This window comes from Elgaria multicarinata, chromosome 4 (genome assembly GCF_023053635.1).
Source record: "Elgaria multicarinata webbii isolate HBS135686 ecotype San Diego chromosome 4, rElgMul1.1.pri, whole genome shotgun sequence".
Classification (NCBI taxonomy): Eukaryota; Metazoa; Chordata; class Lepidosauria; order Squamata; family Anguidae; genus Elgaria; species Elgaria multicarinata.
Genome location: NC_086174.1, coordinates 108,901,305 through 108,924,258, shown reverse-complemented (window position 1 = coordinate 108,924,258; position 22,954 = coordinate 108,901,305). Strand labels below are relative to the sequence as shown.

At 40.9% G+C, this 22,954-nt stretch overlaps 1 protein-coding gene across 5 annotated transcripts in view; it reads left to right on the top strand.

Moving 5' to 3' along the window:
• The window catches only part of MYO6 (myosin VI), a 153,836-nt gene that overhangs the window by 67,236 nt on the left and 63,646 nt on the right, over positions 1 to 22,954 (top strand). For all 5 annotated transcript variants that reach the window (XM_063124932.1, XM_063124931.1, XM_063124930.1 and 2 more), the window contains exons 6-12: positions 37 to 142; positions 1,210 to 1,265; positions 7,139 to 7,236; positions 8,332 to 8,496; positions 9,172 to 9,252; positions 13,245 to 13,425; positions 17,803 to 17,947. In XM_063124932.1, coding sequence (XP_062981002.1) covers positions 37 to 142; positions 1,210 to 1,265; positions 7,139 to 7,236; positions 8,332 to 8,496; positions 9,172 to 9,252; positions 13,245 to 13,425; positions 17,803 to 17,947 — 832 coding nt within the window. The remainder of the gene's footprint in view (positions 1 to 36; positions 143 to 1,209; positions 1,266 to 7,138; positions 7,237 to 8,331; positions 8,497 to 9,171; positions 9,253 to 13,244; positions 13,426 to 17,802; positions 17,948 to 22,954) is intronic.

Genomic DNA, 22,954 nt, shown 5'->3' with positions numbered 1-22,954 from the left:
AATCCTTTTTAATGTTCTCTTAAATGTTTACTCCAGCCGATAAAGCATTTCGCGACATGAAAGTACTCAAGATGAGTCAGTCGATCATTGTGTCTGGAGAGTCAGGAGCTGGCAAGACAGAAAACACTAAATTTGTTTTACGGTTTGTATCTCCAGCTGAAAACATTTCCTCTGAATAAAATATTGCCATCTAGCCATTTTAATCTCTCTTTAAAAATCTTGAACAAGTGCAACTCAGTTCCATGAAAATATTGGTGAGATGTGAACTCCAGGTACCACAAGCTACAATTCTAAAGAGACTCCAATATGCAAATAGGGTTCCAGATGATGGGAAACTTTCTGAGCATGCACACTGTTTCTCTCATTGTGCGAAAACATATGCACACACTTGTATCCTGCCCTTCTTCTGAGGAACTCAGGATTATACACATGGGTTTCACTTCCTTTATTCTCACAGTAACTCTGTGAGGTTGCTTAGGCTGAGAAATAGTAACTGCCCCATGGTGACCAGTGAGCTTCATAGATGAGCAGGCTCTTGAACTCAGGTCTTCCCAGTCCAAGTCATTAGCTGCTTCACCTTGCTGGTTCACTAGATAAAGAAATACTTGGTCTAGTAAAATTTTGTTATTAAGCAGTTTCTTTGGAGAAAAACCTCTGAATCTCAGAGACTGAATCTGAGGGAACTTTTGTACAACAGCATTCATGAACCTGCCATTATCTGACCCGACATATATTGGACTGTATCCAAAGATGACATATATGGAAGGATCTCACACAGTGGGTCTTTCCAAATCCTTCTTTCTCACTGCAGACCCTGGAGAACCTCTCCTGGGCCTCAGAAAGACCCCCAGGAGAACCAGAGAACGGCTGTGAAAGTCTCACTGTGTGAGCAGCCTTCCATACATGTGATCTTTGGATATGGGCAGAACTCTCATATATATAACCTACGTCTACCTGTTTTTTTCCGATACCTACCTTCACTACGCCCTGTGAGCTGCATCCCAGGTTTTTCCTGAGGACCCCTGATCCCCATAGGAGACTGCAGTGTGGGGAGGAGAGGGAAATCCCTATTGAACAAGTAGCCTTTCTCTTATAACTTTGGGATACAGCCCTTTTTGTGAGTGGGGCAGATCTGTTGTGCCCCTTTCAAAGTAATCCTACAACTGTCAGGTAAAGTATGATTACATTTTCTTCTTCTATCTCTTACAGATATTTGACTGAATCCTATGGTAGTGGGCAAGATATTGATGACAGAATTGTAGAAGGTACTGTGGCATGCTTCATTTTGATTGATTTTGTACGCATTGAAAAATATTGGCAGATTGAAGTAATGGGCATCATGCTCCAGGAATTTGTTTTGTAAAAGTCCTGTTGGAATGTAGAACACTGTTCAGTTTACTTAGGGCATGTGTTGGAAGCTGGATTGTGCCCAGTTAACTTACCAAGATACCCACAGATGAGTCTGTCTCATTCTGCTCCTATGAAACTTCCATCAACAAATGATTGTTCCTTTATAGTTTTTTTTTCTCAACATTTGACCTTAGAAGGTCTTTCAGAAAAAGGATTGTGCTTCCTACCTCTCATTAAATTGAACTTGCAGACTGGCATTCCCCCACAAAAAACATGCAAGGTTTGGATGCAAAGAAGTGTTAGTGGAACAATGTATTCTTAGTGCTGTTCCACGAACTCTTCGTGCAAGAGCTGGTGGAAGCCTTTGTACACGTTAGTGGCACAGTTGTGCTACAGCAGCCTTCCCTGACCTGATGAACGCCAGATGTAGAGGACTGAAACTCCCATGGCCATTTGGAGTCATGGGAGCTGCAGTCCAACCCATGTGGGGGGGGGGACCAGGTTGGGGAAGGCTGTGTTACAGAATGAGATGCAGAGTGAGTAAGGCTGTGACCGGAGGGTTATAAAAAGTTCTTGAGACCTTGTGCAAACAGAAGAATTTCTTTGGGCTTGGAGCCACCTTTCTCACTTGGTTCTCTTCTACTAGAGCCCTGTTAAGGTGTTCTCCATGGGGGCAGCACTCCCAGCCCTGCCACTGGATGTTTGCGCGGGCATCTGCAACTGGCAATCCTACATGTGAGCAGCTGCCAGTGCATGGACACCCGGTGGAGGTATATTAGTAACACACAGGATATCAGGAGTGGGGGCAGCCATGTGGTCCCACTGCCCCCTTCTCTATGTGCAGGTTCCAAACAGGCCATTGGAGTAGCCCTTCTGTGAAGGATATACCATTTGGATCCAAGATGGGTACTATTAATCAATTGTCCAACTTTGCTTTCCAATTTTGAGATTCTTAAAGGATGGACATGGATATAATGAAGGACAAAATGATTCTGTCATCATTCTGCTTCCCTTACGCCGCTGTACTACAATTTCTTGTTCTTTAATGGCAGATTTTATTCCTATTTTAATACATTCATTATAATGCACAAGAGGAAGGTTCTCGTGTCCTGCTGGGCTATTAAAACTCCCCCATACATGTGGTTGCTGTTTGGAAAAGGAGAGTGGGGGGCGGAAGAACATAACAGGTCCTACTAATCATGATGGCTGTACATTACTTCTAGTATCAGAGGCAGTATGCCTCTCAATGCCAGTGACCAGAAGCATGCTATTGTGTTCATGTACTATTGTAGGTACATGTAGTACAAAGTGTGCTATTGTGTTCATGTACATCGTCACCATCATCATTATTATTTATTACATTTGTATACCTCCCCATATACAAATATGCTGTATATGCTCTCTGGGCGGTTTATCAACTGCTTGTTGGTTCCCGGTTGGCCACTGCGAACAGAAGGCTGGATTATATAGGCCTTTGGTCTGATCCAGCACAGCTCTCATGTTCTTACATGGTGTGTGTCTTTGTAAAGGGGCACATTGCGTCATGGCCACTGAATAACAGTTTAGCCTGAGCCTTCCTACTGCTGCTTTGTGGCTTTACAGCTGGTGTCGAATGTAGAGCAAAGCTTCCATCTTTAATGGATCATGAAATAACAGAGGATGATGTTGCTTAATTACAGCTGAATATATAAGTATTCCGTATCCGTGGCATCTAAGAAATTGGCTGACAGTTGGGCAGACTGTCTGAAGCTGCATTCTCTAACACTGGGACCTGTAGGTATTTTCTTTGGCCACATGGGGAGGGGTGGGGGCAGCTTGGAAATGAATGCCTTACCTAGGAGAGCCGCTACTACACACTTGCACCCGTTTTTGTTTTCTTACTGAAGTTGTTAAGCACATCTTAACATGCATGTATACAGTGTGTTTGTATTGTTACAACAAAAGGACTTATTCACAGAGCCTGTTTGTAGCCTCCTAAAAAGCAACAGCAGTTCTCCGCATTTGAAATACTTGCAAACATTGAGTCTTTGTTGTGACTCTTTTGTATGTTTGCTTGATGAATTGCATAGCTTGAAAGGTCACCTGCCAACTCAATTTTTTTTGAGTTACAAACCAGCCACAAAAAATATTAAGGAAACTAAACATTTGGCTTTGGACAGTCAGTCATCATCTTTACTCTTCCCTGATATTCAAGCTGAATACTGACTTTTAAAAAAGCGTCATTGGTGACAGAAGTCCAAATTCCTTTGTAATGCTAAACCCAATTCTACTTGGTTTCAGGTCCTGCCCATCTCAAGAGTTCCTAATACAGGGTTGGGAGCAGTGGAGGCTGGTGGCTCTGATTTTGGTGGGGCGGTAAATTCACTCTGAGTTTCAGTCAGAACCAGCCAGAACTCTATCCAAGGTGCTGAACCCATTCTGGGGGTAGTTTTCAGCACTTCAGATAGTTCCTTTAGAGTTCTAGCTGTTCTGAATGAAACACAGAATGTGCACAAGGACATTATAGATAGGTTTATCATATCAAAGCCTGATGCGTTTCAGCCTCTTGTTTTTTTAGGCCTTCTTCTGGGGGTTGTTATAACGGCTGCAGAAATGCTTAACAACAAATTGTCTTGTGATGGCGACTTGACAGTATAACGACCCCCTGGAGGAGGCCAAAACGTTTCGGGCTTTTGTATAATAACCTTTCCATAGCATCCTGAGACTTCTCTTCCTTTTTGTGGACATCTTGGATGCTCACCCGCCTTGCACCATGAAACACAGAATGGACTCCCAGCCCCACCAGGGTTGGAGCCACCAGCCACCGCTGGCTGGGCCTAAATGATTATTACATCCGTTTTGGTTTGGTTTGAGTTAGAGACAATTTTTAAGTCTAGGTTTGGCAAAAAAATGTGAGTAAGGGCAGAATTGTGAACCCAAGGAGGAGGAGATCATCCATGATGGCAAAATGTAAACTTCAATTCAGCCTCCATGTTAAATGCCAAATGATGCCCTTCTTAAAGAGTTTCCAGAATCCTCTGATATGGCTGCTCTCGGAAGCAGGATGCTTAGCCACATAGATCATGGTCTGATTCGGCGAGGCCATTCTTAGGATGATACGAGCAATACTTAATCTAGGTAGCCTTGTTCTGTACTAATGTCTTGAGTCTGCTTGTACTCCACATATGCCATGTACATACACTGCATGAAGTTTGCCTTACCTCTGGGGAGCTATAGCAAGTGCAAAGGACCCCACGCTTCAGCTTATTAGTATTGATTTTTTGATGGCTCAATTTGGGGCATGGTTGCTCAGAGTGTCGCCTTTGCGGGTCAGTGATGCAGCAGCTGAGCTAAATCTGCATCGTCTGGGCAAGTTTCCAAGCATCTCTGCAAGATTGCTGGCTGATGGCTCTATTTGTGTTTGTAGCTGCACTATTGGTTCAGTGCTGCCCTCTCCTTTTTCATCTAGCAGTTGCCTTGATCTGGAGGAATTGCTGAAGCAAGTCAGCAAGCTTTGCACATTCTCCAGCACTCAAGGATTGAGATAATTTATGTGCTTGGGTATGTCTGTGCAGTTGCATTAAACAGCTGAGTGGGTACGGGATTTTTCTTCTTCTTGCCTGAGCAAGCTTTTGCACACTTGATAGTGCTGACTTGCATGTAGACTGCATTCTGGAGGGCCAGAGAAAAGGTCTAGCTGTCTGTTCCCTAAAGGTAGTCTGGGATTTTACTTGAAATGTATTGAGAAGTGTGTGTGTGAGCAGCCAACATAACCTGCATGTCTTGACTATTTCATTAAGAGTGCTATCCTATGCATGTTTAGACAGAAAAAAAGCCCTACAACTCCCAGCATTCCTATGCTGGCTGGGAAATGCCAGGAGTTTGTCTAAACATGCATAGGATTGCGCCTTAACTCTCTCAGTGCATTTGAGGAACGTTGATGGTTTAATTTAATTTAATGTTGCCTTTCCCAACCCAGTGCACTCTAGATATACCACTCCCATAATCCCCAAGCAGCATGGTCAACGCATCTGGAAGGCAGCAGGTTGGGGAAGACTGATGTAATGCATCTGTAAACAATTCATTCTGAAGTTTGATTAGGCCCTAACTAGGAAAATATTAATATTACAATACATAAATAGGGATCTCAGATTTTATGTGGAAGGATTTCTGGGGAAACTATGGCCAGAATCCAAAGAACTACATTAGGTGCATCTACTTAGTGAGGGTTTTTTTGTACCTCCCCCATCCCCTTAAAACATTCAACCATAATTGAATAATTGTATGTGGCTTTGGAGCCCAGCTTGTATTTTCTTGTAGTAGTGGAAGTATACTTTTCTCCCATTGAAAAACACAACACATTTAAGGTGTTGATTTTAATTAGGGGTTGGATCCAGTGTTTGCCCCTACTAGCAAGCCTTCCTGCACAAACCTCTGCTTAGGGCATTCTGGCAGAAATGGAGAGGGTTGTTTTTTCGTTTGTTCCTCCCACTGTAACTCTCAGGGACACTTAAGTTGTTCTGGTGGCTCTAAAACCTGTTGGAGCAGATTTCTGGGGGGCAGAGGGGGTTGCAGGTAGAGTTATGAATGCCCGGAAGGCAGCCAGGGAAGTTCAGGACAAAATATAGTTCCCCATTGTTTTCCAAGGACCCCCGACCCCCGCCCAAATTGGAAAAATTGAACTATTTTGGATTATGAAATATTCATTTTTAAATGAGGAATAAAATGTTTAAGACAAGCTGTTCGTGTATTACTACCTGGCCTTTAATCACCCAAAATAATTTCTTTGTAATAAATTTTTTTATGTAAGAATAAAGATGTAAAAAGTGAAAATTGTGAAGCCGTGGGGGGGGGGGGATTTTTTTTTTAATCCTCTCTGTAAGATTCTTAGCATAGTTATTTTTTCCATTCCTTATTCGAGTTATTGATTTAAAATCTGTTTTACTAATAGTCATTTAGGGAAGCATTTGACCGTATCTTAATATGTGTGTGTGTGGGGGGGGGAGTGCAGTTTGGGTCCTGTTCCTGAACTTGTTCTCATTAGTCATTGGGTAGGATCCAATGGTGCCCTACCCCGAGCAGTGAGCACTGCTGTTTCCTGATACATGTGTGGCTGGCCCCTACTGGCAGTAGCAGTGGTGTAGTGCTTCTTGGGGCAAAACCTCCAAATGGTTAGAAATGCAAGTTTCTTAAAGGGCAAGTCGCTACATTGCCACTCCCAGTGGTACGGGCCCTGTGAGGGGACTAGTAGCCAGCAGTACTCAACACTAGCAGTAGGGCATCTTTGGAGCCTACCCAATAAATGTAGTTTTCAAACCCACGTGTGAGAGAATCCTTACTGCCATTATTATTATTATTATTATTATTATTATTATTATTATTATTATCCAAATAGACTTCACCATTAGGAAATGCTGCCTTGGCTATTATTAAATATATTTATTATATTTATTTGTATCGTGCCTTTTTCCCAATACTGCACCTCAAGGCGGCTAGAAAACTTTTAACCACAGGAACCAAAAGACTCTCAGTACCCCGGTTCCTACGGTGTGGCATGGCTGCAAAATTTCTGGAAATTTTAAATCTGTAGCTACAGGAGAAGGTTCTGTCAGCAAAATGCTGCACTGGACCAGAAGCCTTGTACAGATAGAAGGCACTACTGTGTTCACCGGAGGCAAATTCTGGATCCAACCCTATGTCCTTTATTTCCCTGTTCCTAGAGTATTAAAACATGTGATTCCACCCCTGCCGCCCCCCATTTTGCGTAATAAACTTCTTATGAAACTAGTTTATTTTTCTTCTTTTATAGCTAATCCACTTTTAGAAGCATTTGGAAATGCGAAGACTGTTCGTAACAACAATAGTAGTCGATTTGGAAAATTTGTAGAGATCCATTTCAATGAAAAGGTATCAGTACTTTTTTGTGTATGGTAGTTTGTAGGAATTTTCTTTTTCTTTCTGTAATTTGAAATGAGAAAGCCCTGCTTGTTGAGTGAAGATTAGTACTTTCTATCTGCCCTTCTGTATAAATCTTTGGTAGCACAATTTGGCCATTCTACTTCCAACATTTGGATACTAATGTTTTTTCATCTATCTAGGCAAGAAACAGTCCCCTTGACATTTGAAAATCTTATATTCAAGGAAATTCTGACCTGGTGTACTTTCAAAAAAGCAATTAATCCCCTTCTTTTCCTTCTGTGGTTGCTCAGGGGACTTTGCAGCACCAAGAAGAGTACATTTGCTTTGTGTTTAAGGGCAGTGTAGTGATCATATCATCTTTGCCTAAACCAAAATATTAGGCATTCACATTTTGAGGACTGAAAAGTTTGCAATAGCATTTCTCCACATTAAAATGGAGAAGAAAGGATTAATTCACATGGTTACGTCACAAACACAAACATAGTTTTTTCAAATACAGTATTTACCTCTGGCAAGTGCTGATGCTACAAAAGGACACAAAATTATAAATCCCATGTTACAAATGCAGCTCAGCCATGATGATAACAGTTGAGCTGATAGATTATCACCTCTGTGGCCCAATCCTGTGCCTGTTTACTTGAAAGTAAGTCCTACTAGATTCAGTAGAACTTACTCCCTAGTACAGTCTTCCCAAACCAGGTGCCCTCTAGATCTGTTGGACTACATCTCCCAGAATCCCCCAGCCAACAGAGATGAAGGACACTTGATGGGGGGAGGCTGCCCTAGTAAGTGTGTTTAGGATTGCTGCCTGCCTTACTCCCTATCAGGGAGACAACAATATACAGGTACCAATAGTTTTAGCAATTTTGATTCCACAAATGTTAAACCAGTGCATTTTAAATTTTTGTGAATTTGTGTTTGAGAAGCTATTCCATAGCAATGCTTTCTTCAACATCTTTCATCCTTTTCCCACCAGTCTGATTTGTAGTGAAGAAGCCATACTGAGCAAAGCCTCTACATTATTATATCCTTAAATGTAATGTTTCCTTTCTTCAAAAAAACCAACTTTGGTTTTCTTCCTAGAATTCAGTGGTTGGTGGATTTGTGTCACATTATCTGCTGGAGAAGTCCAGGATCTGTGTTCAAGGCAAAGAAGAAAGGAATTATCATATCTTCTACAGGCTGTGTGCTGGAGCTCCTGAAGAAATAAGAGAAAAATTGTATTTAAGTTCACCAGACAATTTTAGGGTGAGTTGATAGCTCTTCCTCCCTACTCTCCTTCCAAAATACTTAAAATGGGCTGGATCCAGACTTAACTGTACTTAGAGTAGAAGCACTGAAATCAATGGGACATAAAATATCAATGTCTAAATTAAATCCCATTGACTTCGGTGTATCTACTTTCAATATGTCTAAGTCTAGATCCAATGAAACTAAACCAAAACATGCCCTGAATCTTGGTTTTGAGCCTGGGGTGGTTGAATCTTGTTGTTGTAATTCCGTATCTTCCTATACTGTAGTTTAATCGATTAGATCTTTTTATGCAAATAAGCATTTTATATTATATGTTAGTTTCTCTCTATATGTTAGCAGCTGGTGGTTTGCAGTCTAATACATGATAAAATCACACTAAAATTAAGACAGTCAAAAGGAGGTCTTATTTATTTATTTTTTAATGGTTGTTTGGTTAGTCTGGGAAATGGTGACTGTCGCAAGATCACTAGTGAGCATCATAGATGAGCAGTCAGTTGAACTCAGGTCTTCTCAGTCCAGGACCAAGACAAATGGTCCTTCACCATGCTGGTTCATGCTGGTTCAAATTCTTGGTCAAGTAGCATTTTGGTATTGAACAGTTTATTCACAAACCTCTTCTATAGTTTTTGTGTTTAATTGTGCACTCTGTCTCCTTTTGTGTTACAACAGTATTTAAATCGTGGCTGCACTCAATACTTTGCAACCAAAGAAACCGATAAGCAAATTTTACAGAATCGCAAAAGTCCTGAGGTATGATAGCAACTTCATATGCTCTGCATTCCTAGTCAGATGTCCTGCTTTGCAAAGCAGCAAGAATGGCTGATTATAGCTCTGCTGTATCTAAACTCTGGTTCACGTGGTACTTTTTGTTCTTCCTATGCAAGATGATCCCCACTTAGGGAGGGTGATTTGAATCCCAACCCTACTTCTCCAAACTAATGATTGGCCCTGTCACAGCCAACACCTGCCAGTCAGGGGATGTGCACAGATCCTCATGTGCATAAGCACATTTCAGCAGGACTCACAGTCTCAGTTGTTCCGTCTCATAACAAACTGAACTTGATTTTTGTTTAGATGGACTAATGTGGGGAGAACCTGTTCTAGTCTGTGTGCTCAAATTGTAGCCAGAATCATGGCATCCGTGTTCCTTAGAAAAATGGGCCTGTAATTGGATACTCTATTGGATTTCTACCTGATTTTAAAGAAATAAGCACACAGTAAATAGTTTTGTAATGATAGTCTCAGTAAAGTTAAACAGGCAAAAAAAGAAAACTTCAATATGGGTATCACATAGGACTAAGGCTGACTTCCTGAACCAAGTGCCTTCCAGCTGTGTTGGATGGCAGCACATCTGGAGGGCACAAGGGTGGGGAAGCCTGGTCTTGGGTGTTAATCCCCTGTCTTCCCCACCGTCCCAAGTCCACTGTGAGACTGAACACCTTCACATGGCAATATATTGGCACTGTGACTTGTACAATTGTGGGGACTTGAATCTGTCAATTTAGGTTTCTCTCAGTTTCTCATTTTCCCAGTCTTGAAGTTTGGTTTATCCTGAATGATGAGATTTAAAAACAAAAAAACCTCTTGCATGACAATTCATTTAAAAATGTGTATGTTAGTTTCTAATACGTGTAATCTTGTATCCATTTTTTGTCGAATAGACACATTTTCGCAAGCAGTTTCACCAAAATAATGCATCGCTGAATGTTATTTTTTTGTAATATACACATATTTGTACACATTGTTTAATTGGAGAACTCAACCACGAAATTCAGAGAAGTGTGAATTATGAAGGATAACTGAGTTTTAGTACACACAGTGCTTTGAAATTAGGCAAATTTGTGTTGAAATGTGAGCTGAACGAATTTCTCCCCCATCCCTAAACATGTGCTGCTGTAGTGGTGGTACAAATCACAGTAGGGATGCATATACCCTCTGTGCCAGTTCATTCAAATACAAGGCCCCCCCCCCCCCATGCGAGTGCATCCCAGTGGCCAATGCAGCAGCGGTCCATAATTCTGTGATAGTATTCATATGAGGGCTGTCATAGACTGCTAGCTGGTCCTGAGACAGGGGCAACAATCCCTCTTCAGTGTCAATCTCAATTCAGTGTCATTTCAACATGACAGCCTCTCAAATGGCAGCCCAGCCTCAGGCTTGTGGTATTGTTGCTAGTACTTAGTGTGCCTAAGTGTGGGCCTTGTAAATGTCTATTCTTAATTTCTCTCTGTACCTTGCAAAGTGCTCTGGGCTTATAGGAATGGTCTAGTAATACCTTAGGAAAGCATATTGCAGGAGGATATTTCCTTTATGCAGAGAATGCACTGGCACCTTTAAGATGATTCTTTAATTTCTTTGTTGGTAATCAGGAAAAAACTAATGATGTTGCAATGTCCAGCAATGCATTCTATCTCAATAATATGTTATTGAAAACATAACTAAGTGCTCCAGAGATGTTTATTTAAATAAGAGCAGTAAAGAATCCACAAGCCTGTGAAAATATGCTCATGCAAGAGTGGGTAGGGATGGAAACCCTTTATAATCAAGCTGTGACAGTCCAGTACCCCCTGACTACAAACCCCTGACTGTTGGCCGTGCTGGTTGGGACAACATCTAGAAACCCATGGGTTCCCAAACCCTGCTTTATAGCCATGGGCTCATTTGTGTGCCCCTTCTGAATTCATGGCAGCAGTAGGGGCTCTGAAAGGCACTTGTAGCCATGGGCTGAAAGCCCATGAACTGAACCCAGATTGGCTTCGCCATTGCTGGAGAAGCTGAAGTGTGGATGTTATGTGAAAAGCTGACTCAGTCTCAGCATGGTGGGTGGCAGTATGTGTCTATCACACAAGAGATTTGGCTCCTGATAGCACAGGTGAAGCTTGTGAGCTGATCAAAAGGTATGGGATAAATCCTGGCATTTATGTACAGGGTGCAGGGACGTTCACCTGTCTGTGCAGCTGGTTTCAGAGGTATATGAGAATCCAAGATCCATGCTCTGTTAGAAACAAATATAAGGGTGCAAACACCTAACAGGATGAACTCGATACGGATCTTGAAACTGGTTTCCAAGAGTGTCACTTTCCTCTTCCTAACTAGAGGTTATGCGTTCGATATCATCAACCTATTTCATTGTAGACGTCATCGTCTTTGTTTTTTCAACTTTGAACCTAGTTGAACATGTTTAATAATAGTAAGTGGAGTAATCAATTAATGCTCACATTATTTTTGTCCTTTCCCTGTCAGGAAGATGAGGTGATCACTTTGTATAATTTGAAATTTTAATTTCATTAAATTTCTATGTGATGTGATATTTTTTCAGATGCATGTTAGCATTTCTTTTTTTTAGATTATTAGAATGGTGTTTTGTTGTTGTTTGGGATTAAATTGAGTAGACTGTGAGACCAATTGCTTCATCTCTTTGGTCTTCTACTGAACTCTAAAGATTAACAATTATTTTGTGCATGCTTCCCCTGCACCCTGCATGTAGCAGCTTGCTTTTTAGTTTAAATCTTTAGAACTTTGAATTGGTAGTGGTGTGTGTTGTTTGAACTCAAACAGCTGAATGACCAAAACTGTGTATGTATAAAATACTGCCTGGTGATTTTTTTACGCATTATGTAGGTAAAGTGAGCACATGTTTATGTGCTTCTATACATAGCTCTGTTTACCAGCACCGATGTTTTTCTGTTAGATTTTCCTTTCATTCATGATCTTTAGACATCACTGTGAACATTATAACCTGTCTTTCCTGTGCCAAACAAACAGAAACATTGACACCAGGGCTAAACCAAATGCTCACAAACAAACGTTTTTGGTATGAAAGCAATGCTTTAATAGGGGCCAAAATCAGGTAGGGCCATAGGTCAGGGGTGAAACACATGCTTTGCATGCAGAAAGTCTCTGGGTCAATCACCAGCCTCTCCAGGTAGTCATACGAAGGACTCTTGCCCGTCACTATACAGCAGGACGTACAGCCCTTTTGGCCTTGAGTGTCATATGCTATGGTGCACAGGGGATGCACATGTCCGTGCACATGCCCCCCCCCCCCCGAGTTTAGACAATACTGAGCTAGATGGATCAATAGTAAAAGGCAGCTTCTATGTTTCTATCTATTCTTTATGCTCCTCTTTGATGACTGCCTCAGTGGCAGCTCTTTGGGGACTTTCTTTTGTTTAATCTGGGTTTGCTTTGTCTTGGTTGTGGAATCCCAAGCTGCTGTGGGTCATGTAGCCAGTGTCGATTTGATGATGTCACCATGTCATGAAGGCAACTCAGAGTTAGGGTAATGTTTGTGAGCAAATATTTTGGTCTCTGTTTGCTGTCTCCCTGAACATCCATCCATCTTTCTTTCTTTCTTTCTTTCTTTCTTTCTTTCTTTCTTTCTTTCTTTCTTTCTTTCTGGAAAGAGAGGGTACTTCTCACATAAAGTGAAAGTATTTGCAACCCCATGCTTTTGACTTTGCTCTAGTTAATGTACTTCTACACATCTTTCCATTAGACTCATTTTGAATAATTCTGCCCCTCAGTCTTCTTTCTCCACATTCATCATAGTCCTCCACATTAATCAGGTTTTCTTGTTTCCTCTATATTGCTAGAGTCCACGTCTGGAACACAAACCCTGAAATTTTTAGGGGGTGCTGTGTTTTAAGGCTTGGTTCTTTTGTTTTCTTTTGTAGTATGTTCAAAAATAGAAATCTTAGTTCAAGTCATTATAAGATTGCTTATATTGTTGTTGTTTGTAGTACATGAAATCAGGCTCTCTGAAGGATCCTCTGCTAGATGACCATGGAGACTTCAACAGAATGTGCACTGCAATGAAGAAGATTGGCTTAGATGATGGAGAGAAGCTGGATCTCTTCCGAGTGGTGGCTGGCGTCCTACACCTTGGAAATATTAATTTTGAAGAAGCTGGCAGCACGTCTGGTTAGATATGTTACTGCTAATATCCTTCTGAGTGCCCTAGAACAGTGTTACTGCTTCAGTGAAAAGTTACTGCATTTCAATGCAGGAACATACAAGTGGCTGAAAGAAGTAACTACTACTAGGGAAACTGCATTTTTAAACAATCTATTTTGTAATAGTTTGGAGTCAATATCTAGAAGACTAATAGGCCGATAATTGTTTGGGTCTTGCTTATCACCCTTCTTGTAAATAGGAACAACAACACTCTGTTTCCAGCCCATTGGGATTATACCTGTATTATTAATATGAGTAAACACTTTGGCTAATATTGGGGCCCACCACTCAGGAAAATATTTAAATATTTCTGGAGGCATCATATTTTCTCCTGAAGTCTTGCGCAGGGCAAGAGCTGCAATCAACTTCTTTATCTCCAACACTGACACAGAGGGCCAATAAGGCAGACAAGCAGTTTCAGAAACATTAGAAGGGTGGTTCCCTGGAGATGTAGCTCCATAAAATCTGCTAAAATGAGTATGCCACTGCTGAGAAGAAATGTGTCCTATGATTACTGGTCTAACTGTGTGCATACCAGTAGAAATTATATCCCAAAACTGCTTCTCATTCTTTTCCATCACAGCTATGGCTAATTGTTTCCATTGTGTCCTAACATATGTGTCTTTCTTTTGTTTTAAGAGTGCCTTATAAGATAACCTCATAGAAGCTAGAATGTCAGGAGAGGTAGTACCATTATTTCTAAATACCTGTCGTGAATAATGCAATAATGCTTTCCGGGCATCTCTACATTCAAGATCAAACCATCTGTTGCCCACTACTCTATTGGGTTTAAATTGTTTGTCACAGACCAATTTAGGTCTAAGATTTTGAATAATGGTTTGATAAACAATTAAGATATCTGAATTAGAATGTAAGATTTCTTGATAAAGGGATTTAAAAGTTGGACTCTCAAATATCTGAAAAATGGAAGTGCCCAGATTGGTTGACCACCTTATTCTCTGTTCTCCCACGTGAATTACATTTAAATTTTGAGAGGGACATGGGAGGTGGAGCATTTCAAAATTAAATAACAGCAACAAAGGGAAATGATCGCTTTCAACCCTGTTGTTAACTTCAAATCTATGGATGTCTGGGAGCAAATTGGCAGAAACTGCTATATAATCTATTGTGCTAGCTCCCCAGTTGGTGACATAGGTATAGGTACCCAGCGTTATATCCTGGTGGGTTCCATTAAGACATTGCAATTGATGCAAAGAGAGAACCTCTAGAAATCTTAGTCCTGGCTTGTTTATACTAGTATCTTGGGAGACCCTAGCAACAGGTGAAACTTGGACATCTTGTCCAAAATTAGTGCCCTCTACTTGTTTCGAACCAGCCCCAATTCTGGCGTTAAAATCTCCACACAGGATGAGCCTTGTGGAAGGGTATTGACTCTCCAAGATGGTAAGAGTTTCAGATAGACTATTCCAAATACTATTAGGGCCTACATTTTTTGACAAGCTAGGTGGGAAATAAACATTTATACAAATAAGAGAGCCAAAATGCTTACTCTTAATAAGTAGGGCCTGTATATATTGTGGACAACAAGTAGTCAATATTTGTATATCTACATGCAAATCAATTGAGATAAATATAGTAAGGCCTCCGCTACCATGGCCTCTAAGACGTGTCTTGATAGCTGGGAGAGAAAAAGATCGAAATCCATGGAGAGATGGTAAATTAGTTTCAGGGGCCCATGTCTTGTAGACAAAGAATTTTAAATTTTTGTAAGTAAACTGCAAAATTTGCATCATGAAACTTATTTGCCCACCCCATAATGTTCCAAGATATTAAGTTTAGTTGTCAAACTGGCGTAGTCAAGTCTGTAATGTTGCACATCTCCAACGATTCTGTCTGAGCAGTGGTTTTTTGTTTGGGAGACAACTCATGTGGAGAGGGTATATTATTAACCCTCTTTGGCTCCAAGGGTTGTATAGAATTGTAGTTTCACAACCATTCTCATTCGTTGTTAATAGGGCATCTATAGAGCCCCCATCCATATTCCTCACGGCATGAGGAACATCCCCCATAGATAGATAGGATCAAATCTGTTTTCTGGAAAGGATCGAAAGAAGCATTTGTTTGAAATTTTTGAAAATTAGAAAAAGCTTTATATTTGTCAAACTCATTTTTAAACACAAAAGTTCCTGCTAGTTGGCGCATATTTCCAAAGTTGTTTGGAGCGAGTGTGTGATTGATTAATATTGTTACTTTGTTAAGGAGAAATGTTTCACTTGAAGGGGTGGGGAACTTATGCTGTGTAGGGCAAAGATAATTTCCAGTCTGGAGATGCTTAAGGCAAGTCAATTAAGGCCATAAAATAGCTCTTACATTTCTTTTATTCATTTGCTGAGGACATCACACAATTTATGGTGTTGTGTGCCTTATTCATTCAATTTATCAGTCACTCAGTAGTAAAGATTCTCAAGGCAATCTACACAGTAAACCAAATTAAAATCAAAATTACAGTAAGACAACTTAAGAAGCAGAAAATTAGACAGCTGTAAAATCAATAGATATACTAGCCTGCAGCGTTATTTGTCCATGGAATTCATTTCTTGTTCTCCCCCCAAAATGGGCCAACAATGATTGATTGATACATGCAGAACAGAACAGGAAGCATTTGTTGTGCAAAGCCTCTCTGAAAAGGTTCTCTCTGTGCATCATTTTACATAATAAAGTTTTAGCCTGTAGCAGCATTAAGAAGCAGCATATAAGAAGCATTGCACTAGAGGTCGCTGATGCTAGTGCAACTTAATCTATGTTAGTGCTTGTGTCAACTTAGATACCCCTGTCTGAGAGGGCTCTGCCATTTATTTATCCGGAGGGGCACCATGAAAATATACTAGTCAGAAGTGAACATATGGGTCCATGCTGTATTTGTTTATGAAATATACCCTGTGAAAAAGTAATTGATGTATACAAGCAGGACTTATTTAAAAGCATGCAGCAGTGACTGCGACTTTACATTAACCAGTTCTTTGAAGCCATCCCTTATTTTTGGTCCATTCTGCTGCTGGTTTTGGGAAGGTGAAAGAACAATAAGAAGAGCTTGAACAAATGAGCAGACTCTCTCATGCTGATGTGATACAGTTGTTTTTAGTTTATTTGCACTTACAACTTGCTCTTCCTTCTGAGGAGCTTGGAGCAGCTTAAGTATGGCTTCTATGCAGTCTCCCATCGAGGCAGCTGGCAGCAACACTAGAAGCTGCCCAGACAGACAAATTATTATTATTATTATTATTATTATTATTATTATTATTTATTTATTTATATAGCACCATCAATGTACATGGTGCTGTACAGAGTAAAACAGTAAATAGCAAGACCCTGCCGCATAGGCTACAATGTTCTTATATTAAGGTAGAGAACATATTGTGAACTGCCCAGAGAGTGTCAGCTATTGGGTGATATAGAAATGAAATCAACAGATAAAATACTGTGGTACAGCACAATACCTTAATTCAGGAATGGGCCAGCAGACCTAACAAGGCCTATAGGGTTCCCATCTGGGCTAGCAGCTTCTTCTATAGCTGCCCAATCTGCACTGGCAGCAGATTCGCAGGGATTCAGCAAAGGTTCTACCACATCCCCTGCTACCTGGCCCTTTTGGAAATGGAGATTTCAGGCATTGAACATTTACATGGAGAGCAGGTGCTCTACCTGTGAGCGTGGGATCTTCCCTCCCTTTTCTAAAGTGAACAGACCAAACCAGCTTCAACAGCAGAACTGCACCATGTAAACATGGATGAACAAATGCACCCTACAGTGTCTGCTTTTGGGGGATGGGTGGGGGGTTGCTCAAGGTAAAAATAATTCTGTTTGTTTTTTCATTATGGATTCTTTAAAATTAAAGCGTTCAAAACTGTTGAAGGGTTTTCTAATATTTGTGTGTGGCAAATTTCTGCTTATAAAGATTAAGTTATTTATTGCATTTATATCTTGCCTTTTTTCCTCCAAGGAACCAAATCCTCCTCCTCTCCATTTTATCCTCCCAACAACAACCCTGTGATGTAGTTTGGGCTGAGAGTCTGTGCCTGGCCCAAAGTCACCCAGTGAGCTTCTATGGCTGAGTGGGGACTAGAACCTGGATCTCCCACCGACTTCCAGTCCAACACTTTACCCAATACACCACACTGGCACTACATGATACTAGCTCTCCATAAATATGCCTTTTTTTATCTGTTCCTCGTGCCTTCGTGCTTTTTGAAATAGTTTGTGGCGTGTGTTACAAGTAGTTGCACAAAGGTGGCATTTATCCGAACAGTTGCTGGTTGTTCCCTTTAATGAAACATTTTTGATCTTAAGGTTTAATGAAACGTTTTTGATCCTTTTGTAAATCAGGTGGATGCACACTGAAGAATAAGTCTACCCAGTCCCTAGAATACTGTGCAGAGCTGCTTGGTTTGGACCAGGATGATTTGCGTGTGAGCTTAACTACCAGAGTCATGCTGACAACGGCAGGGGGCACCAAAGGAACGGTTATAAAGTAAGTTGCTGGGGACAGAGCAAAGAAAAGCAGCCTCATTTCCTCCTCCTTCTCTTCCCTCCCTGCCCAACTTGGCATGTTGTTTATTTTGCAACTGAGGTTGCAAATATTGACTGTAAAATCCTTTCTTCAAGCTATTCTGAAATGTCTGACTTGCATCTGTTTATGGAGGTATAGAAACACGGGTTCCCTTTGCCTTCCTTTTTCGCTTTGTTCTTCAAGATGAATGGCACTTTCCTTAGTGTAATAAAACATCTGTCGCTATTCTGAATTTAGTTCTGTCTCCTTTCATCCCAGTGTGCAAGAGAAAATGTATCTATGTAATAATGGTAAAGGGAGGGGGGTTAGAATTGCCTGGCGGTTTTGTTAATGATTAAGCTGTCAAACGTTCGTAGAAGTGAAAATGCCCCACAGCATGTCTCAGCACAGCTTGAATCCATATTCACATAACAATAATTGCTTAAAAGCTAAGAGTAAGCATGATGTTTGTACTGAGTGTACAATCTGGACAGATCCTTGGAACATTTTAAAGATGGGAGTGGAAAACTCCAACTTTCAGTTGGTTCTTGAAGTGTGCAACTTAACCTTTTCGGGGTTATTCCCAGTACAACAGAATACACTAGTTTTATAGGCATGGGTTACGCAAATAGCCTGCTATGTCAATTATTTGGCTCCAGTCACATGGTCTGAGTTGTGGATAGGTTCCATTCAGTTGCTTCCACCATTAGCAGATCACACTTAAGATGCTTCGTCTTATCAGTGATTATTTCATGAGTGGCCTTGCCTATTTCCCTTTGGTTTGTACTGTTTAAAGGCACCATCCAGATTTTGACGGCCTCTGTTTTAAACTGAATTAGCTCTTAACACAGAATTATCTAAAGCTCATGACAATGTTCAGATAGCTTAGGTTACAGAGACATAAAAACTCCAAAGTAATGCAAATCATAGCTCAGGTAGGCAATTCCGTAATTCACATTAAAAAATATATTTTTTAAACTCATCCCTAGGGCAGAAGTGAGAGCTGCCCATTAAAAACAACATATGAGCCCACACTTTTAATGTAGCTGTGACTGGGCATCAGCGTGTCCATTTTCAAACAAGGTAACAATGAAGAGTGGAGTTACTGTTCTTTCTAACTTGGGTTTTAAGCATTTAAAAAATAGGCTTGCAAATTATTCCCATATTGGAGGTTGCGGAGAGCACTTGTGGCTAGGAGAGCAGCATGTAACAACTGCACAATGTTGTCCACCATGTTATACCCTGTTGCGGGTTGCCTGGGGTGGAGGAAATCATAAGCAACCTGTATAATGATCTCTGAAATTGATAGAGAATCACAGGATGGGAGAGGGCTTTCTCTGTTGTGGCACCCCTGTTGTGGAATGCCCTCCCCTTGGAACTGATTTCATTTCGGCGCCAAGTTAAAATGTAGCTTTTTATCAAAGCTTTTGAGGGCTAAAGTTGCACATAGTTTATTGCTTTTAAATTGTCTACTTTTTTGTTAGCTTGCTAATGGTTTAATACTTTTTTTTTTAGCTGTGTACATTATTTATTGTTCTATACTGTTTGATTTTATCTCTATGCCGCCCTGAGATCCTAATGATATAGGTCGAGGTACAAATGTTTTACAAAATAATAAATACAGGTGCAAGACAGTCAGAGTTACAAATATATTTTGAAAATGATTTCTGTTCTTAGTCAGCCAAGCATGGGGATTAGCAGCTGGAGTTCTCAAGGCCCAAACTGCCCCTTCCTCTATGCAGTATGTGGAGGTAGCAGTGGCTGTGACAACAGGACATTGGGAATCCACTTTGCAGTAAGCGGGGTGGGGAAAGCTTGGCTCACCACCCTCCATCTTTTCTGCAAAGTACCCCTCCCATAAACCTACTTGTTGAGCAAGGCCTATCTGTTATTAAGGTCCTCTAAAACACTGGATATCATGCGATCTGCCATCTTGATTTGCTAGCCGTTCTTTAGTTTATTACATTTATATACCGCTCCATAGCCGAGGTTTACAGAAGTTAAAAACAAGTATACAAAATTTAAAACCCTCGAGAACATAAAAACAACAATATCCTTTTAAAATGATTCTGGGGTCAATTAAAAAATCAAACAAACTCAGCATATGTTGTTAACTGCCCGGGAGAAGAGAAAAGTCTTGACCTGGTGCTGAAAAGATAACAATGTTGGCACCAGGCGAGCCTCATCGGGGAGATCATTCCATAATTGGGGGGCCACCACTGAAAAGGCCCTCTCCCTTGTTGCCATCTTCCGAACTTCCCTCAGAGTAGGCACTCGGAGGAGGACCTTAGGTGTTGAGCACAGTGTATGGGTAGGTTCATGTCAGGAGAGGTGTTCCGCCAGGTATTGTGGTCCCAAGCCATTGTAGTTTACTACACACTCTTAGAGTTCAAACAGCGGATGGCGTATATTTTGTTTTGACCAAGGTGAACTGGCCCTTTACTGTATATTGTTAACCACACATTTTGTTGTTGGGATATATGGAAATGACATCAAGTCTAGATTACCTTCTGTTGCAAGTATAGACTGGGTTCCTGGCCAAAGTAGGTTCCATGGTTTTACTGAATGTTTTGTTTTTTTAGAGATGTCCATTCCTTGCCAGCAAGACACCTGGAATTTGCATTCACAGGTGTGGGGGAGCTCCAACACTTCGTAGCAACCACCTTAAACGAGTGCCTTTAAATGCTGATAGATTTCTCATGGAAGATTTCACATCTGGAATGATCAAATTAGAGTAAGCTTCCTAGAACATAATGAATTGCAGAAATGGCATGTTCCTGTGTCTTTGCATCTTCATTACATCTTCAGTGCATATATGTAAGTGACTAGCAGGGGAAAAAAGATATTGGCATAATGGCCCAAAGAGGTATATGGTTTTCAAATTTAATGGAGAGCAGAACCCTCTTCAATGTGATTTGGCAGTGAATTCTGTACAGCAGAGGGAAGCAACCTTTTTGAGCCGTGGCTATATTGGCAAATTGTTCTGGGCACCATCACAAAATGGCTGCCGTGGGAAGCATAGTGAAGGACAAGTAATCTGCCCAAAAGACTGAGGTGAGGTCTGAGCCTCAACACAGTAAACAACTCCTTTGGACGCACAGCTTTCAACATCAACAGAAATGCAGCAGGCTTGTCTTGGGATGACTGAAATAAGACAAATGGATGACTTCTACATTTTTCCCTTTATAAAGGTGTAGGAAATACTACAAACTTCTAACTGTAAAGATTTAGGAAGAGCACACTGCATGGAAATGTGCTTAAAAAACAGGTTAATGCAAGAATAATAACACATTCTTATTTTAGGACTGCATTTCAGGATACAGGTTTGTACCTTGTTTGTATCCTCAGTCCCTTGCTGCTTACACCCAGTGTTTTCAGAACACACCATTCTCCTGAAATGGACAATTTGATACATGGGCACAGTTGTGCGCTGCATTAAAATAGTAGTAGCGGACACATGGAAGTGGAGCTATGCTGCCCCTCGGTGATAATGGCAAAAGGGGAGACGAGGGGGAAGGGGGAAGAGGACAGGGCTTCGAATGTCTAACCTACTTGATATATAGGTTGTGGAGACATGGATTGAAACAGGAAACAGACTGAGTTGATTCTGCTCTTCCTCCATGGCCACAGCCGTGCAGCTGCATCATGTTTCCAGTGGGCAGGGGAAGTGGAGTTTCTAATCATGCACAAATCATGAATTAGAGTAAGTTTGTATTCAGTTTCAAAAAAGGTTCAGCTGCATAATATTCTTTATAAAATAAACGAGTATAGTTTTTTCTTAACTACAGGTGCTAACCGTTGTTCTCCCTTTTTTCTTAACTTTATTCCTTTAACTAAGCTAATTTTAATTAATGTTAAGCTAACATAAAGTTAATTTGAAGCTAAAATTAATTTCATTTTAAACTAAAGTCACGATGTGTATAACATCTTATATAAAAGATTGCCAGTGGACATGAACTGCAAGGATTACAGCGCTGAGCTCTTAAACGTCTCAGAAGGGGAATGTAAAGGAACCTTCCCTCTATTTATAAGATAGGATCCCTGTCAGTACCCATTACCGTAAGATAAATCAAGAGATTGTACATTAAGACTAATTACACTCCAGTGTAACATAGCCACAGTTATTCCTAATGAACAGAGCCTCTACTTCCTTGCAATGCTGTTTTCAATAGCAGGGGATTCCAGTTCAGGCAGTGGAGCTATTTAACATTAGCTTGCCTTTAAGTACATTCTTGCAGAGTAGAGAAGTCCTTGCAATAGACAGAAACTCCCTTTACTCTTAAGGTTGCTGTAATGCTGGGGAGCAGCTGCCCTGCAAGCTCTCTCCAATTCCTCACGGCGTTGACCCAGAGAAGAAACACATGTAAGGGCGACCGCGGCTGTTAATCCTTTCCTCGGACAGTGTCAGAGTATCTATCCAAATGGGATTGTGCTTTTCAGCAGGTAGTGCTTGAGTTGGCTAAAACAGTTTAGATTCATTCACCCTCAATTCTTTTTTCTGGGCCCTGATTCACTTTAAAACCACTATTTGTTTCTCCAGATCAGAGAAGGGGCCAGGGACGTAAGCATTTTACGTTTTTGTTAAACATCACAGTGATAGCGGTCAAGGCATGAGCTATTTTCATTGTGTGATTTATTTGTGTCTGTTTTTATTTTCAAAACATACATGAATGCTTGTAATAAAACTGTGCTGAAGTGGGGGAATGAACTTCCTAGAAAAAGCACGCCCTCCTTTTGGCAGGTGTTCAGGGGGCACATGTGTGGTCATCTTTTTTAATTGGGTGGGTGGTTGCTGCTGAGAGAAGGTACCCATAACACAGATTTGAGCATCCTGTCATCTCTCCCAATTTCTGAGTTTTAGGGTGATGTCAGTGGCCCATTGTTGAGCCTCTTTGCAGCCCTGATTGGCTGCAGTTTCAGTGCCATTTCCCCCTACTGTCGAATAATCCTCCTTCTCCCTATCAATAGTGACATCAGAGTATAGACCAC